This window comes from Carassius carassius, chromosome 24, assembly GCF_963082965.1.
Source record: "Carassius carassius chromosome 24, fCarCar2.1, whole genome shotgun sequence".
Taxonomy (NCBI): domain Eukaryota; kingdom Metazoa; phylum Chordata; class Actinopteri; order Cypriniformes; family Cyprinidae; genus Carassius; species Carassius carassius.
In genome coordinates, this window is record NC_081778.1 from 10,534,476 (window position 1) to 10,552,949 (window position 18,474).

General features: G+C 41.4%; 1 protein-coding gene across 1 annotated transcript in view; it reads left to right on the forward strand.

Moving 5' to 3' along the window:
• The window catches only part of LOC132102784 (serine/threonine-protein kinase ULK4-like), a 261,675-nt gene that overhangs the window by 219,390 nt on the left and 23,811 nt on the right, over positions 1-18,474 (forward strand). The window contains exon 34 of the mRNA XM_059507432.1: positions 1,628-1,720. Coding sequence (XP_059363415.1) covers positions 1,628-1,720 — 93 coding nt within the window. The remainder of the gene's footprint in view (positions 1-1,627; positions 1,721-18,474) is intronic.

Below are 18,474 nucleotides of genomic sequence, written 5' to 3' on the forward strand. Positions count from 1 at the left end.
TACATCAGGAAAATAACTTAAAAAGCAGTCTTTTGTGGTAGAAGTGATGGTTCTTCCATACTTGTAACAAGAAGTAGAATTTACAATTTTGGCTATATGAAGTTTGCACAAAACTAAATAATGATCTGAGATATCATCACTTGGCTGCATAATTTCAACACTATCAACATCAATTCCATGTGACAGTATTAAATCTAGAGTATGATTTTGACAATGAGTAGGTCCTGAAACGTGTTGTCTAACCCCAATAGAGTTCAGAATGGCTATAAATGCTGATCCCAATGCATCTTTTTCATTATCAACATGGATATTAAAATCACCAACTATTAAAACTTTATCTGCACCCAGAACTTACTCGGATGTAAAATCACCAAACTCTTTAATAAAGTCTGTATGGTGCCCTGGTGGCCTGTATACAGTAGTCAGTACAAACATACTAGGGGATTTATCATTAATATTTGTTTCTCTGGATAATGTTATATGAAGCACCATTACTTCAAATGAGTTATACTTGAAGCCTGCCCTCTGAGAAATTCTGAAAACGTTGTTATAAATTGAAGCAACACCTCCCCCTTTGCCTTTTAGATGCGGCTCATATTTATAACAGTAATCTTGGGGGGTGGACTCATTTAAAATAATGTTATCATCAGGTTTCTTTCAAACAGAGCACATCTATATTATGATCAGTGATCATATTATTTACAAAAAGTGTTTTCGTAGAAAGGGATCTGATATTCAATAAGCCAAGCTTTATCACTTGTTTATCCATATTGCATCTGTTTTTTATTTGTTGAACCTATTGAAAAGGAGCGTGTAATGAAATTCAGTTCTCAGAGAGGAAAAAAAAAAAGAAATGAAAAGCTTATTTAAAAAATCATTTAGGTGATGATGATGAGCGAGACGTTGCCGAACACTTTTCCCACTGCACTGACTGTCCTTCCCTCTCGCATTCATGGTTTCTCTCATGATGTCAGCCCAAGCTCCATCATTAATATTTGAAATGAGTGAAGGGAGTTTAATTGTAAAAAGCTGCAGTCCTATTAAGCAAAGTCTTGCTGTAATCTCATTGCCCATGTCTGTCAATCTGCATGAGCATCCCAAACACTCACATTCACTGAAATGTTAGCCAGAATAAGACAGCTGGAGACAGAGCCATGAACTTTTGAACCAGACTCACTGCTTGGCTGCTCTCGCTGATGGCTGACGGGTAACAAAGATTGCATTTCTTATGCATTTTTGCTGTTGATGTCTATTTTTGTCTGTCTCTCTCTGACAGCTGTTACTAAAGAGTAAGATGTTGTGGCTGTTGGTAGACAGCGAGCTGTACACATTGTTCCATTCTGGCAGCCGAGCTGGGCAGTGTGCAGAGACCCCAGCACACCTCTGAGGAGCGTCTCTGTTAAAAATAGCACCAGCTTCAAGCTACTGTACTTCCTGTGATGATTACATGAGCAGGAGTCCCTTTTAGATGTCAGTCCTCTGCTGCGTTGGGTCTTGAGTCCTCTTCTCTAAGCAGCCCCCCAATGACTGACTGTCCTCATTTTCTTCCGTTCATTCTCCTGCTTTCTCCCTGATTCTTTTTCTTCTCAATTTAATAATACTGTCTATCTTTTTCTCTTTTTTGTAGAGATCAGAGAGTAATGAAGACACTGAGGCTGCAGAGGAACTACTGCTCATCAACAAGCCACTGACAGAGCTAAACAACCTCCTCATTCAGCTGGTCAGTCCGTATTTTATTTGTTTATGTGCTACTGTCCATACTAATTTTCCAACTGTTTTGCGTTTAAACAATCTTTTTACGTAAATTATAGGTGGGATAGGACAGTCTACTAGTCCAGTCCAAAAGGTTACTGTGTTCCTAAAGCTAGTTTGATCTATCCATTGTTTGCACATGTTAGGATAGAATACATAGACACATTCACTATATTTGATTTTATAACCTTTATTTTTCTGCATTGGGGGCAGATAGTGTTTGTTTGTTTTTCAATTAAATAATAACAATAATAAACCTCTTTTTTTTAAATCTGATGAATCATTTAATTCAAACAAACTATCATTATTGGTTATTGAGTAATTGTTAATTGCAGCTAATCTTAAAATAAATTAATATTTATTTGATCAAATTACATATTTATCTGTTTGGTCAGATGTCAAATGTCATGTGAATTTGTTTTTTTTTTTTAAGAATAACCTTTTATTTTCAATAAATCAATTAGTTTTTATTTCATAAAAATAATGAGAAAACTAAAACTAAACTATTATATATGCTGCCATATGACAACAGTGAACCAAAGATAGTTAAAGGATTGAATGTAGTTTTCAGAAAGTGCTTTAGCATGCGGTCTTATCTGCTGGTCTGTAATATTAAATTATTAAAAGGTTATGTATCCTATTAATTTGAATATCTGCGGTTACTGTCACGCTGTCTGGTCTCTCTTTCCCTGGGTGTCCACTAGTGGGCTCGCTTCCCCTTAGGCACCTCACCGTAGGCACTACAATTCCCACTAGCCTTGTCCCTTCATCACAGTAATTGCACTCCTGTTTATTACACCAGGTGTCTTCACTTATTAGTCATTAGCCTCCCTATATTTACCAGTCTTTTCCTGTCGTCTGTATGGAGTCCTTTCCTTCCGTTTCCTTCTGTCTTCTCGTCTTCCGAGATTCCTCGCATTCCAAGTTCCTGTTCCTGTTCCCTTCCTGTTCCTTCCCTGTTTGTTATTTTTTGGATTGTTTTCTGGTTTTGACCCCGACTTGTTTGGACTACGATTTAGATTACCCCAATAAAGACATACTGCAATTGGATCTCTCTCTCCCTGTGTTTCACTGGGTCACGATCGTCACAGCTTTTGAAGAACTGTGGTTAACATCCAGATATTACCATATCAGAGGGTTGCTTATACAGAGCTGCCTTTTTACCTATTATTAAATAGAACACTAGAAAACTGTCAGTAAAGTATAGGGAGACAGAGGGGGAATGCAACTGGGACATGGGTCTGGCCAGGTTCAAACGCACATCCCCAAAAGCTACCCCCCTTGCTACAGCTCAGACATACAGGGTTTACTTAGTACTGACTAGTTATTCTGAATAGTCTTTCTGGAGGTGCTGAACTGAAATATTGATTGGAATCTTCATCCTTCCATCGCCAGAGCAGATTCACTTTCAAAAATCAAAATTTTGTCTTTAGTAATGATTTATTTTGTAAAGAACTTGAAGGCCCTGGTATTAAGATGCTTTGTGTCCAAAACACTTTGTGATCAATCACTGAAACCCAACCTAGGCTCATTGGAAATACCCTACATTTTCTGAAAAACTACAAAAAAACTTACATGTACATATATTTTACTGCAGCTATAATCACAAATAATTGATAAATACTTATTTTTGTGCATTCCTTGTACAATACTATATCATTTCTTAAACACTTTTACATGTGCACGATTTGTAAGCAAATATATTTTGAAGTTTGCATTACATAATCGGATCTATATGTATGGCTTTTCTGACATACTAAACTTGTCCGGTAGCACAGCTGGTACAGCGCTGGGGAACAAGTCTTTTGAAAAACAAATCTTGACACTCCACAAAAAGAGCTCAAAGCCTCCTATGAGGAAGTTAAAGCAGCATGGTTTATTCAGCAAATGCGTTTTTATCTCATTGATGCTTTTGTCAACTATATTGCTTAGATTTAGGATACATTACATTAATTTCAAATGTGATTAACCTCAACTGTTGTGATACATACAACATGTAATAACGTGTTTCCATTGTCACATTAACATTTTTCTGAGTACCATGAAACGTGATATGCAATGCAGTTTTGTTTGCAATAAATATACTAAAACACTGGACCTTTTAATAAACCCACATTTGCAATGAAGAAAAATGTCTACGTCCTCTTGTGAACATGTCAACTGAACAGTTACTAAACCATTGGCAGACCCATCATGTTTTGTTTATGTTTGGCAGTGTTGTCATGTCCACTTATTATAAGCAATGCTTATTAAGCATCTTTGGGCTTGTTGTTCTTTGGCTCAGTTAATAAAGCTATCCATTTTATAGAGATAATGAGGTCACACTTTATTGTAAGGTCCAATTCTCGATATTAAAAGACGATTAACCATGACCTTTGAAGTTGCTGCTTATTAATAGTAACTAAGGTAGTTGTTAGGTTTAGGTACTGGGTAGGATTAAGGGATGTAGAATATGGTCATACAGAATATGTGCTTTATAAGTACTAATAAACAGCCAACATGTAAATAATAGGCATGCTAATAAGCATCTAGGTAATAGTGAGAATTAGACCCTGTACTAAAGTGTTACCAATAATAAAGTAGGCAGCTGCATGTCACAATATTTTGGTATGTGGTAATGTGGTAATTTTAATATAATATAGGCTTGTTCTTATTTGACATTTTTTACAGCAAGATCTGGCAACACTAGGTATAAGATGTACCTCCTTGGCTATGATTTCTTGCACCACATCTCTGATATACATTAAAACATGTCTTTAACAACTAGTTGTTGATTTCAGTTCCCTACACCCTGCAGAATTTCTGCAAATGTGGTTGGCACTACCTGCATATATCGGGAGTCAGTTCATTTGTACAAGTCAATTCTCTCATAAATTACTGAACTCTTGTTTGTACAGAACAGAATTAAGCAATGAAAGGCAAATCTTCAAACAAATTTAGCTGCAATGTGTACATGCTCATAATGCCTTAAAATGTTACATTTCAGAAGTCAGCAGGATAAATTATTCTCTCTCTAGTCTTACACTTACAGCAGATTGCTCCATGCGTAGTATCAAAGGTTCCAGGGTTGACACAATATCAGACTGAAATCCCCTTCTTGTTACATAATACCCGGGAGGCTGAGGATTAATAGAAAGATAGTTTATTAAAGGTACAAGCAGAGGAGCGGGTAGTGCTGGGTAGAGTGATGAATGGCAGTGGTGAATGGATCCGTGATAGCTAGGTGAAGACGTCAGAGGAGGGAGGTGTACCACACACGATGGAGACTTGGATCTTCGGGGAAAAGCTGAAGAGAAGTAAGTAGAGGTAAAGTTAGTCCTTAGAGTTAGCATACAGGTAAGACCTTGTCGCGAAGCGGACGCTGACTGAGTGCGTGTGTGTGGTATTTATAGTGCTGATGTGATTGGATGGTGATGAGGGTCAGGTGGAAGTGATTAGTATTCCGGTGAGGGCATGTGTTGTGAGTGAGTGGAGGTGGAACCTGGCATCTTTGTAACACTTCTTGGCTCTAATTGGACCTTTTATTTTTAGAGATCTGATGATATGCGGACAATACAGTGGTAAACAAAGATAGCACATCATGCCAGATGAGACAGATTGAATAAGCGATGACCATCCTACAAATAAGAATGTAATTTAAATAGCAGTTTGCATTAGAATGATTCCACTGTTTCCAGCAATAATTTTGTGATGTATAATAAAGAATTCTTGATGTGAAATCCATTATTTGACTATAATAAGTGTGTAAGGACCGTTTTTGCACACCCTCTGCTCTCCATCGCTTTTTCATGTGTCATTAACCGATCCCTATAATGAATAATACAGCATCCATTTAAAAAATAATCAATCCAGATGAGTGAGACATTCATAATTGAAAGAGAGATTTACCTCCCATTCGTTTCATGCTAGCCACAAATTGACAGAGAGATAATTGAATTTCATCACCAGTGAATTTTGTGTGTTTGCCAAGGTTTTGTATCTTTCACCCATGAAAGTGTATTAGGACAGCCAGGCATAGATGAAGACTCTGCACTGCCTTTGAAAAGAGGGTCTGGGTGTTTGTGGGAGATGTAAACAGAAATGCAGTTCAGTATTAGGTTGTGTGGAAGGCTTTGTTGTATTTCGTATTCCATTGTTGTAGTTTTTTTCACTGTATATGACTCATGTCTGATAGAGGCTTTCAGCTGACACGTCTAGATGAGACTACACTGACAGTCCCTTCTACTAGAGAGAGAGTGAAATGAAAGTGGTTGGCATAGTGATGCACTGTGGCATAAAATTCTCACAGATGGCAGAAAGACCAGAGACCAGCTCCCCACCAACACACTCCACCTCAATTCTGTAACCCTCAGAGATAGATCCAGGTTACCCTAATCCAGGTCGACCGATATTGGTTTTTTTTTGACAGCCGATGCCAATGGAATTGGAAAGCAGGAGGGCCGATATCTGATATAATTTTTATTTTTATTTTAATTCATTTTAAGAAATTTGAAATAATTTGACAATGGATTAAAAAAATAAATGTCTAAAATAAACATACTTTATAATACTACTATACTAAAGTATTTTTCACAAATAAATAAATATTTAATGCAAGTATAATAAAAAGGAAGTAAACACTGTAATAAACAGGGCACTCAGTATTCTGGGAAGTTTGTGTGCATTGGGAATCATATTTTTCAAATAAAGCCAAGATAATCCTCATTTTACATACAGCACAAAGTGAAAATTACATGAATATGACAGTGGGTAAATGCATAAAGTGCAGAATAATTTGAAATCATGAGTTTAAAGTTTAAAGCATTTCATTCACATGGACTGACCATGACACAGAAAACATGCGATTATACTGGATGCACTTCACAAAATCTCACAGCTGGATTCAGCTAAGTTTGCAAGGTTTGTGAAATTAAATATTCATTAGTCAAATATTTGTTTAAATTATGCGTCAAATTATATAAATGCATATTGGCTTAATGCTGATGGCAAACGAGAAAGTATTATAATGTTTGCCTTTCTGTTACTAATAATATAAAAAGCAATCATTATTATACTTTTTGTATACATTTTAATTCCTTTGTTTAACCGTTCTATCTGATTATTAGACAGACCTCTATCTGTATTAGACAGAAATGTTAACAAGGACAGTAAAAGAGGGAGAATGTGAACTCAGGTGCTGCCAGTTTTAGCACCATCAAAATAAAATAATGTCATTAATATAAAACTCCCACCTTGAACACATCGGCCAAGCAGAAAACGTACTCGGTTACAACGTAACCTCGGTTACTAACGTAACCTCGGTTCTCTCTAGAAGAGCGAACGAGTACTGCGTCTTAGCTAAGACGCTACGGGAAAAGTCTCTTTTCACGAAATACTGAAGCAAAAAATTATCCTTAATTTTGTATTTTTGTAAAGCGCATTTGCAGCAGTAAACAGCCATAGGCGAGACGGCTCGCTCGCTCATTGGCTGTTCTGCGGCAACTGCACAGCCTATCGAGCGCAGGCTGATGCAACATCAGCCTGCTTCGCGCCCTTCATGCCACTTCCCGCCGAAACGGGTGTGGCCCAACCTATAAAAGGAGCTCGAAAAGGCTGACTCACCTGATTTATTTCATCGCCGAAGCGAACCAGAGTGAATCGTACGCACGGCAGAGAACGCAGTACTCGTTCGCTCTTCTAGAGAGAACCGAGGTTACGTTAGTAACCGAGTACGTTCTTTTACGAGAGCTCTCTCGTACTGCGTCTTAGCTAAGACACTACGGGAACCCCATGTAAAACGCCGTGCGCGCAGGGATCACACACCAATAAACCTGAAGCAACGTCCAGGATTTACAGTGCACAGTCACCCAAGGGACTCACAGAGAGTCCAGGACAGGAAGGGGGGAAGCCCTCCGTCCCATATCTAGCAGCATCCGCAGATGCGGCAATATGACATCACACAGCCGAGGCAAGGCCTGACCAATGTGGCAACTTACGCAATACTGCCCATATAACAGTCGGCAGCGCATAACGGGAACCTCCAGGTTATAGAACCTGATAAATGTAGACGGCGAGGCCCAACCTGTCGCCATACATATATCCTGCAAGGAGATCCCAGTAGACCACGCCCACGAAGAGGCGACGCCCCTTGTGGAGTGTGCTCTGATGCCCAGTGGGCACTGAAGGCCCCTGGAAGCATAAGCTAATGCTATGGCGTCAACTATCCATCTGGATAGAGTCTGTCTCGAAACAGCCATTCCCTTGGAACGTCCACTGAACGAGACAAACAGCTGCTCAGTCTGTCGAAAGACAGCGGAGCGAGACACATAAGCTCTTAAAACCCTAACAGGGCAAAGAAGACTCGAGTCTCTATCCTCTCCTGACACCGACAGGGCAGACAGGGCAATAACCTGAGCCCGAAAACGGCGTGGTGAGGGACTTCGGCACATAACCGTGCCTAGGTTTGAGCATGACCCTTGAGTCATTAGGCCCAAACTCCAAGCACGACTGGCTTACCGAGAGCGCGTGCAGGTCACCCACACGCTTCACTGAAGCGAGAGCCAACAAGAATTCTGTCTTGAACGACAGATGCCGGAGGCTAATTGATTGGATAGGCTCAAAAGGGGGACCCTTCATGGCCTCCAAAACCGCCGCGAGGTCCCACATAGGGACTGACGGAGGTCTGGGAGGATTCAGCCTCCTAGCTCCTCTAAGGAAGCGGATGACCAAATCGTTCCTTCCTATTGACTGACCGAGCGCTGTTTCAGAAAACGCTGCGATGGCCGCCACATAAACTTTGAGCATGGATGGGGCTCTGCCCTTATCCAACAGCTCCTGTAGGAAGGAGAGAACCTCCGTCACCTCACAACTAAGGGGTGAACATCCCCGAGCTGTGCACCAGCTGGAGAACACCGACCACTTCGAGGCATACAGCCGTCGTGTTGACGGAGCTCTAGCCTGAGTGATGGTATTTAGCACTCCCACTGCGAGATCAGTGGGTAACCGTTGAGCGCCCACACATGGAGGGACCACAACTCCGGTTGAGGGTGCCAAATCGAACCCCTGGCCTGCGAGAGGAGGTCCCTCCTCAACGGCACTGGCCACGGGGCGACATCTGCTAACTGCTGCAGAACCGGAGATGCTGAGGCCATGAGACCCAGCATCTTCTGACAATGTTTGAGCGAAACGGTCGCGCCGCAGCTGAGAGATCTCGCTGCGCGCTGAATGCCCAACGCGCGCTGTGGTGACAGCTGCGCCGTCATGGAACATGGAGTTCAGACCTATACCCCAAAACAGTATCGTCTGACTGGGGTTCAGCGAACTCTTCGTCCAATTGACACTGAGACCGAGCTTCTCGAGGTGATCGAGTAAAACGGCCCTGTGCTCCACGAGCTCCGCTCGTGATTGAGCCAGAATCAACCAGTTGTCCAAATAGTTCAGCACTCGCACGCCTCTGAGTCTGAGAGGAGCGAGCGCTGCGTCCATGCACCTCGTAAACGTACGAGGAGCCACGGACAAGCCGAACGGCAGGACTGTAAACTGGTATGCCTGGCCCTCGAAGGCAAACCTCAAATATAGCCTGTGACTTGACTATCTGTATTTGAAAATACGCGTCCTTCAGATCTATTGACATGAACCAGTCTCCTCTGCGAATCTGCGCGAGGAGCTTCCTGGTCGTAAGCATTCTGAAACTGCGTTTCACCAATGCCTTGTTCAGCTGTCTTAGATCCAGTATGGGCCTGAGACCCCGTCTTTCTTGGGCACCAGAAAGTATCTGCTGTACAGCCCCCCCTCGCTTTGAGCTCGAGACACAGGCTCTACAGCCCCTTTGCTCAACAGTTTTGATATTTCGGCCCGAAGTATGTGTGCTACTTCTGCTTTGACCGTAGTTTCGACGTGCGCTAAAAAGCGCGGAGGGCGTCGAAAAAACTGTAGCGAGTAGCCTCTCTTTATAATGCCTAGCACCCAATCCGAAACCCCTGGAAGCGCTGACCATGCATCTGCATGAATGGCTAAGGGCTGGATGCAAAGCGCGCTTTGTTGACTGGGCAACGGCTGCGCTTGGGTGCGCTGCACCATGGGCGTTACACCTGTGGCGGGGAGCGCGCTGATCACACCGGGCAGATCGCTACTCCTCGACCCCGTCCCGGTGCTTAACTGATTGGGGGAGGGCTGAGCGGGTCTCGTGGGACTCGTGATGTCTGCGAGTAACTGTGGGCTGCAAGTGTGCACATGTACCACTTTCGACTCGCTGTCTGCCTGGGCAGAGCGCACGTGCACGGGCTTCGTTTTTACAGAAACCTCGCGCCGTGTGTGACATAGTGTATGTGGGCACTGAGGAGTGGGCACGTTTACTATGTGGCGCGCGCGACCGACCTGAGTCGATCCACTCGAGGCCGAGACTGGTCGCGGCCAGCGTGAGCACTCGCCTCGGCTCCTTCTCGATGTCAGCTCGTTTGCTGGGCTTCTGAGCAGAGGGCGCGAGATCTTCGGAGCTCGCCCAGCCCTCACTTCTCGAAGCTAGCAGAGAGCGCGTGTCCTCTTCCCCCGACGCGGCCCTGAGATCGACTTTCTTGGACGACGTGGCGGCAAACAGCGGGCGCTGCCCCTCGGGAAGCGATGCAGGGGAGGCCGGTGAAGCAGGGCGAACCGGCGAGCTCGGTTGAGCAGAAGACGGTTCCAGAATCCGCTGGAAGCGGCGCTTTTACGGCGCCTCAGCGCAGCGGAGAATGCAGGCTCAGAGAAAAAGGCCAAGCGAGTCCTCAGAGTCACCATGGCAACAGCTCGCAGTGAGGGCATCCGCCATCAGCGAGCGCGAGCGCTGCATGATCTTCACCCAGGCAGGAGACACAGATGACGTACCGGTCTCCCTCGCTGAGTGGGGCTCTGACGACCCGCAGGAAGGCATCTTAAAAAAGACGCAAGCTCTTTTACGAGTGTGTGTCGCAGGGCGAACAGACACACACGCATAAAGAACAGTAGGATATAACAGAATTGAAAGTATATGTGCGCCAGAGAGCGCAGCAGGAACGGCAGTGGAAGGCGGCGAAGGCCAGCAGCTTCAGAAGTGGCTCGTCCCGCTGAGATTCCTTCGTGATCCGGCGCTTGCTTCCTTCGTGATCCAGCGATGCGTGAGCTTCGCTGAAGAGATGAAGAATCAGGTGGGTCAGCCTTTTCGAGCTCCTTTTATAGGTTGGGCCACACCCGTTTCGGCGGAAGTGGCATGAAGGGCGCAAAGCGCCCTTATTGGTCTGATGTTGCATCAGCCTGCGCTCGATAGGCTGTGCAGTTGCGACAGAGCAGCCAATGAGCGAGCGAGCCGTCTCGCCTATGGCTGTGTACTGCTGCAAATGCGCTTTACAAAAATACAAAATGAAGGATAATTTTTTGCTTCAGTATTTCGTGAAAAGAGACTTTTCCCGTAGCGTCTTAGCTAAGACGCAATACGAGAGAGCTCTCGTAAGAGAACCTTATCGGTCGTTGCCGATATTTGAAAAATGATATCGGCTGATATATTGGCCTTGGCTATATATCGGTCGACCACTAATCCAGGTTGTTTGTGTTTTTGAGTGGCAAGCTGTGCCCACATGACCCGAGCTGAACAGAATCCAAGCTGATTTTGCCCACTGTGCCAGGAAAAATTGACAGACGAATTGTTACACACTAAAACTAACCTGCAATTCTGCTGTAAAAAAAAAAAGTTTTTAAACCCTGAGTTGATTTAATTATCTAAAATCTTTTTTTAATTATTTATTTTTATTTTAAATCTGATATCCTTTAATTCTCTTGCAAATCAGTCAAGGCACTGACCACATTAAAAGCAAGATGTAAATTCACCCAAGAATGGTCTGGAGATGGTCTTGGATGGATTCATACCTCATTTAGTGAAGATTTGTTCCAATAAGTAAAATGTAATTACTATGTAATAGATATGTAATTAAGTAATAAGAAAATCAACAGTATCCAAAATCATATTATTTACACTTTAAATATTGCTTCTTTAATTTATCTCCCCAAAGAGCACACTTAAAGACTTTTCCTCCCTGTTTCTTCAGTCTTAATCCCTGCTCCATTTTTTTTTTACTGACAGGAAAATCCAAAAATTATGGAAATTATGTAATAATGTAAAATATATACGGAATGACAGAAATGTTTCAATGAATGCAAAGTGGTGATTGGCACTGCACATACAGTACGTAATTGTGGTGTCTAATTGATCAAACCAGAGACGCAATGGAAGTCAATGCAAATATGGATACAAAACAAATATAATTTTTTCAAGAATAAATGTGGCCTGTGGCTCTGTGACACTATGAAAGATCTGTTTAAGCCCAAAACCAACAATGGCTCAACAAGACTGTGGTCTCTGGTAGACCTGTTTGGGAAAATATTTAAATACAAACACATTACAGTGACTAGTACCTTCTAGAATAGCTGAAGATGAAAAACTATAGTTAAAAAACCATGGGTATGTTTCTATCTACCGTACTCCCTAGTTCAGTAAATGCACTGCCCAGGGAATCAGACATTTTCAGAACTCTGGACTATAAGTTACATAGTTGACAGTAAAAAAAACAGCACACATTGGCTGCACACTGTATTACTTACTGGTCATCTCATCATGTCTTCTCTATTAAGTCATCAGAAGCGGCTGAGTGCATTTTTCATTATGACCCCGTAGTAACAGTAAAGATGTACGATAGACAAAAGTGATGATGCCAGCAGGATTTCAGTCATCTCATCATTTGACAACGTCAGTTAATAAATGCCAGCTGTGTTTTTAATGAACAACATCTTAATTGTGTTGCAGGCAATTAAATCATCAGTGTCCCACTGTTTTGCAGATGAAGAATTATAAGTAAATGTATATGCATATTAGGGCTGTGCAAAAAATCTAATGCGATTTTCATGTCAGTAAAGGCGCTCCTGTGATTAGAAGTACATCTCGAGCAAATGCGTTCAGATCAGGGTTGCCTGCCCAGTTGCTTCTCAAAACTAGTCCAAAACTAGTGTTTCTAGGGGGTTCCCCGATAAAAATTGCGTTCTGGGGGATAAAATTGGGGTCGCTTCAACTCACAGACATGAAAAACAACTGCGGACTTTGCAACACTGGTTCAGGTGGAGCAGCATTTACTACACAGAGCTGTAGTTCACTGTCAAGCTACACAAAATCGATTTCAAAATCGGCAATGAATCACCTGCGATTTTGAAAGTGATTGATTGGCAGTGAACTATGGCTCTGTGTAGTAAATGCCAACCAGTGTTGCCAAGTCTGCGGTTGTTTTTCATGTCCGTGGGTCGAAGCAACCCCAATCCCAGTAACTTCATATTTAGCTCCTAAAATGTGAATTTTACCAAGGGAACCCCACCAAATATATGTATTTTATCGCTCGAATGAAACGCGGTTGAGCTAGTGTTGAGAAGCAATTGGGCAGGTTTTGTTTCGAAAACCTGGCAACCCTGATCTGAACACATTTGCTGGATATATACTACTAATTACAGGAGCGCCTTTAATGACGAGATATGCATGAAAATTGCATTTGATTTTTTGCACAGCCCTAATGCATATATAAAATCTAAATTTAAGGTGGTGTATTACATACAGTGTATTATATTTTAGCTACAGTTAATTTAAATAGTCCTAGGCTATTTTTTTAACAGTGCAAATATTAAAAGATTTTTTTTTTCTTAAGTACATCATGTCACATTGAAGGACACTGTTGTCACTGCTTGAAATTTAATGTCAACTACCCACCTGCAGAATTGTGCAGAAAGATTTCAACAGAATTTCGTCATTCAGCAGAACATGTTATTCACAACATTCTACACATCTACTGACCTATGCATTTAGTCCTTTAAATATTTTGTCTAACATTGCAGTATATTCAAATCCATTATGACCAATTCTGCAAATGTCAGAAAAAAAAATGTGCAAAGCAGAAGACTGGACAGAAATTCTAATGAATTTCTTATAACACAAAGTTCTCTCTCAGAATACCACATCTGTAATCTAAAACTCAAACGCTGTCCTGCAACATGACAATAAATGAATTTAAATTGTGAATAATGCTCCTATTCAAACTCAGTGTGAATAAGTCATGATGATGTTATATCATTAAAGCAACATTTGGAAAGGAATTTGAAATTATTAATTTGTATTTTTTTATTTTTCTGAGGTCCAGATAATTCTAAGGTCCATTCAAACAAAAACCCACAGCCATAGGAGTGGGACACATAGCATTGGCTGAGTTTGTGTGTATGTTGTGTGTATGCACGCATATGCATGTGTGTGTGGAAGCAAGTCACCATGGTGGGACTGTATGCAAGTATTTTGGCAAAGGCAAAAGGTGCTCAAGGATCAGGTAAACAGATTGTCTATGTGTCCTAGGGACATACTGCATTTTAATTAGTTGATCCGAAAGGGAAATGTGTCACCCCAAAGTCTCTGCTCAGTATAAAAGGCTTTTCATGTGTTTACTCCACACGCTTTTCATTTTTGGTTGTTAAATATTCTGAGTTTGCCCACAAACAATCACACAAGATCTTCCCTGCAGTCTGTTTACGTGGCAGCTGAGTTCACAGTTTGAAACAACACGTGGTTTGAAAAATGTAATTTGCAGTGTTGTTTGTTCTAAAGGCAGTGGTGCATGAGGCGGTGGGAAATATCGATTGCCTCAAATGCATATGCCCAGTTTTGTGCTAGAGTACATGCGGAGGTCATGAGAGGCCTACACGTTACACGTCCCCATAGGCTTTGGTTCTCCTCCTCTTCTCATTCTTTCTTTCTCTCCTCCAATCATCCTTTCACAGCCCACAGTGGCATTAACACTCCCTAATCTCCCTGATTCCTGTGTGCTTTTCAGCCCACAGTCCCATTAAACCTCAGCCTGATTTCACCGATGCATCTACAAGCCCTGCTAAGTAAACAGGGTAGATTTGGAACGCCGTCTAAGCAGGTGTTAACTCTTGTTCTGCTCTGACTCCACATTGGCATGTGAACAATACCTGAGCCACGGAGCCCATGGATGCACACCAAAATGCCTTTCAGTACCGGGGATCTCCCTCCAGTCAGCCTCACTTTTGGCCAGGGAAGGGGCGGTGCTCTTTGGGGGTATTGTGTGGCCTCCCTAAGCCCCACACTCTATTCTGGAGTGGCCGGCGAAATCACAAAGAGAGGCGGGATTAGGCGCGGCTGGCCCTTGCCCTAGAGACTCTTGGGATTATGCCTTTATGGCAGAGGGCAGTAACAGATCAGTGCAGAAAAGAGGCTGGAATCCCTGAGTCGGCCACATAGGCCTTTGAGGGTCAAAATGAGTAGCAGAGAAAATCCCCATGGCCCTTATTTGTTGCTTTTTGTCTTTATCTCAGTCTTAGTGCGGATTGTTGTGGTCTGGGTTGAGCACTCTCACTCCATGCCGCTCCCCTGATAGACATGTTAAGCCTGTAACAGCTTAATCACAATCTCTTATGATGAGAACATAACTCTTCCTGTTTAGACTTTTCAGCTCTCCTCTGCGATTATATCACGGCCAATATGGGAATTTTCCGCACGGTATGTGGCTTATTGCAATTCCAGCTAATTTGGGTTTTGTTAGGGATGAGAATTATAAAGATTCTCAATTTTTGATTACGATTCTAATGAACTCTATGCATGATTGCTTCTGCATTTAGCATCAGTGGCCGCCACAACTTCCGGTACAGTGCAGTGTATGGAAATTGTGCAAAAATTTAACAAAATTAAATCTTGAAGTGTTACACAATATGACCTAGCAGTATAGATATGATTTACATTCACACTAAAACTATTTAAAACCTCTGGAACCCATTGATTAAAGTGTTAAGTTTACCATAATTTATATATATATAATGTGATTATAATAGTTATTATAAATTAGAAACATGACAGAAAGCCACAGTTTGCCACAGCAGAATACTATGCTGATACTATCGATCATTTTAAAACTTAAGATAATTATTGGGAAAGTTTGCGAAAGAATGTTTATGTCTACACATTGTCATGTGAACAAGTAGTCAGTAATTATACTGATTTAAGTATTTTTCTCAAGCTTCTAAGGATGCCACAGGGTGTCTTCTCAATACATTTTATGTAGTTTCAGTTAAAGAGCATACAGAATCACAATGTTCAGTCTGGAATCAAAAGATTAATCATAGTTCATTAAATTGCATATGTTTACTAGGCAGTTCACACATTTCAGTACAAACAAGAAGCGTCTTCATAATTCCAACAGAAATACCATTGAAAAAGATAATAGTATGATGCTTCGGGTCAAAAGTTTAAAATCCACTGCATTGATTCACTCCTTTCTTAAAGGTGCATATTTGTGCTGGCATTTTAGTATTTCTCTGAGCTCCACTTACAATATTAATCATTATTTAGTTCTGGGTAAACATTTCCCACCTTCCATCTAACTCTTACACGTCTCCTAACTAGTGGTCGACAAATATTTATCGCAGATATTTTGCACTTTTTCATTATTGGCTGATAGGTTTCTCTGTTTGCCCATTAAGTCAAGCAGGAGTTTTATTTTGACTGAGAACCCAGTGCCTGAGCTCCCCTCCACCTTCTTTAGTTTACTGTCTTTAAATACCGTGTGTAATAGTAGAAATGCAAACGCTTTAATACTTTTTTCATATACACTCTGCATTCAGTAGATACAGGTTATAATCAAGTCTTTGAATATCTAAGAAACATTTAATGGCACAAACCTCCCAAAATTAAAAATCCAGCTATTAACTGTGCAAAACCTGCATAAAAACACTTCTGTCCATGCAAAGAATACAATCCGTGTTAACAGGAGAGTTGTGCTGCCTTTATGAAAGAAAGCTATATATGTCTTCTACCCATCAGAGGATGATCCAAAGCTGTCCCTTCTTCTGTGGGAAACAAAAGATGATATCAGGCAGAATGACAGCCTCAATGTCACTATTAACTGTGATTGTATAGAAAACAGTATGCAGTGAAAGAGAATGATGAGTGTGACTGTGTATACAGGTGCATCTCAATAAATTAGAATGTTGTGGAAAAGTTGATTTCAGTAATTCAACTCAAATTGTGAAACCCTTGTATTAAATAAATGCAATGCACACAGACTGAAGTAGTTTAAGTCTTTGATTCTTTTAATTGTGATGATTTTGGCTCACATTTAACAAAAGCCCACCAATTCACTATCTCAACAAATTACAATATGGTGACATGCCAATCAGCTAATCAACTCAAAACACCTGCAAAGGTTTCCTGAGCCTTCAAAATGGTCTCTCAGTTTGGTTCACTAGGCTACACAATCATGGGGAAGACTGCTGATCTGACAGTCATTGAGTCATTGACACCCTTCACAAGGAGGGAAAGCCACAAATATTCATTGCCAAAGAAGCTGGCTGTTTGCAGAGTGCTGTATCCAAGCATGTTAACGGAAAGTTGAGTGGAAGGAAAAAGTGTGGAAGAAAAAGATACTCAACCAACCGAGAGAACCGCAGCCTTTTGAGGATTGTCAAGCAAAATTGATTCAAGAATTTGATTGAACTTCACAAGGAATGGACTGAGGCTGGAGCCACCACACAGATGTATCAAGGAATTCGCTGAACAACAGACAACGTTAGAGGCGTCTTACCTGGGCTAAGGTGAAGAAGAACTGGACTGTTGCCCAGTGGTCCAAAGTCCTCTTTTTAGATGGGAACAAGTTTTGTATTTCTTTTGGAAACCAAGGTCCTAGAGTCTGAAGGAAGGGTGGAGAAGCTTATAGCCCAAGTTGCTTGAAGTCCAGTGTTAAGTTTCCACAGTCTGTGATGATTTGGGGTGCAATGTCATCTGCTGGTGTTGGTCCATTGTGTTTTTTGAAAACCAAAGTCACTGCACCCGTTTACCAATAAATTTTGGAGCAATTCATGCTTCCTTCTGCTGACCAGCTTTTTGAAGATGCGGATTTCATTTTCCAGCAGGAATTGGCACCTGCCCACACTGCCAAAATCACCAAAAGCTAGTTAAATGACCATGGTGTTGGTGTGCTTGACTGGTCAGCAACTCCCCAGACCTGAACCTTGTCAAGAGGAAAATTAGAAACAACGGACCAAAAAATGCAGATGAGCTGAAGGCCACTGTCAAAGAAACCTGGCCTTCCAAACCACCTCAGCACTGTCACAAACCGATCACCTCCATGCCACGCTGAATTAAGGCAGTAATAAAAGAAAAAGGAGCCCCTACCAAGTATTGAGTACACGTACAGTAAATGAACTTCTTTCCAAGAGGGCCAACAATTCACAAATTTTTTTTTATTTTTATTTTATTTTTATTATTATTATTGGTCTTATGAAGTATTCTAATTTGTTGAGATAGTGAATTGGTTGGTTTTTGTTAAATGTGAGCCAAAATCATCACAATTAAAAGAACCAAAAACTTAAAATACTTCAGTCTGTGTGCACTGAATTTATTTAATACAGGAGTTTCACAATTTGAGTTGAATTACTGAAATAAAAGAACTTTTCCACGACATTCTAATTTTTTGAGATGCACCTGTATATATAGCATTCTGCCATAAAGCATCCACCTTTGTTCCACATAAAAAAGGTCATACATGTTTGAAACAAGATGAGGGTGAATTGATGATGTATGAATGGATGTTGTATGAATCATATTTTGTCTACATAGTACAACAAACTCTTGGTTCTTGGGTTTGATTACCAAGGAAAGCTGATAAACTGATAAAATGTGGTTTTGCATAAAAGTAT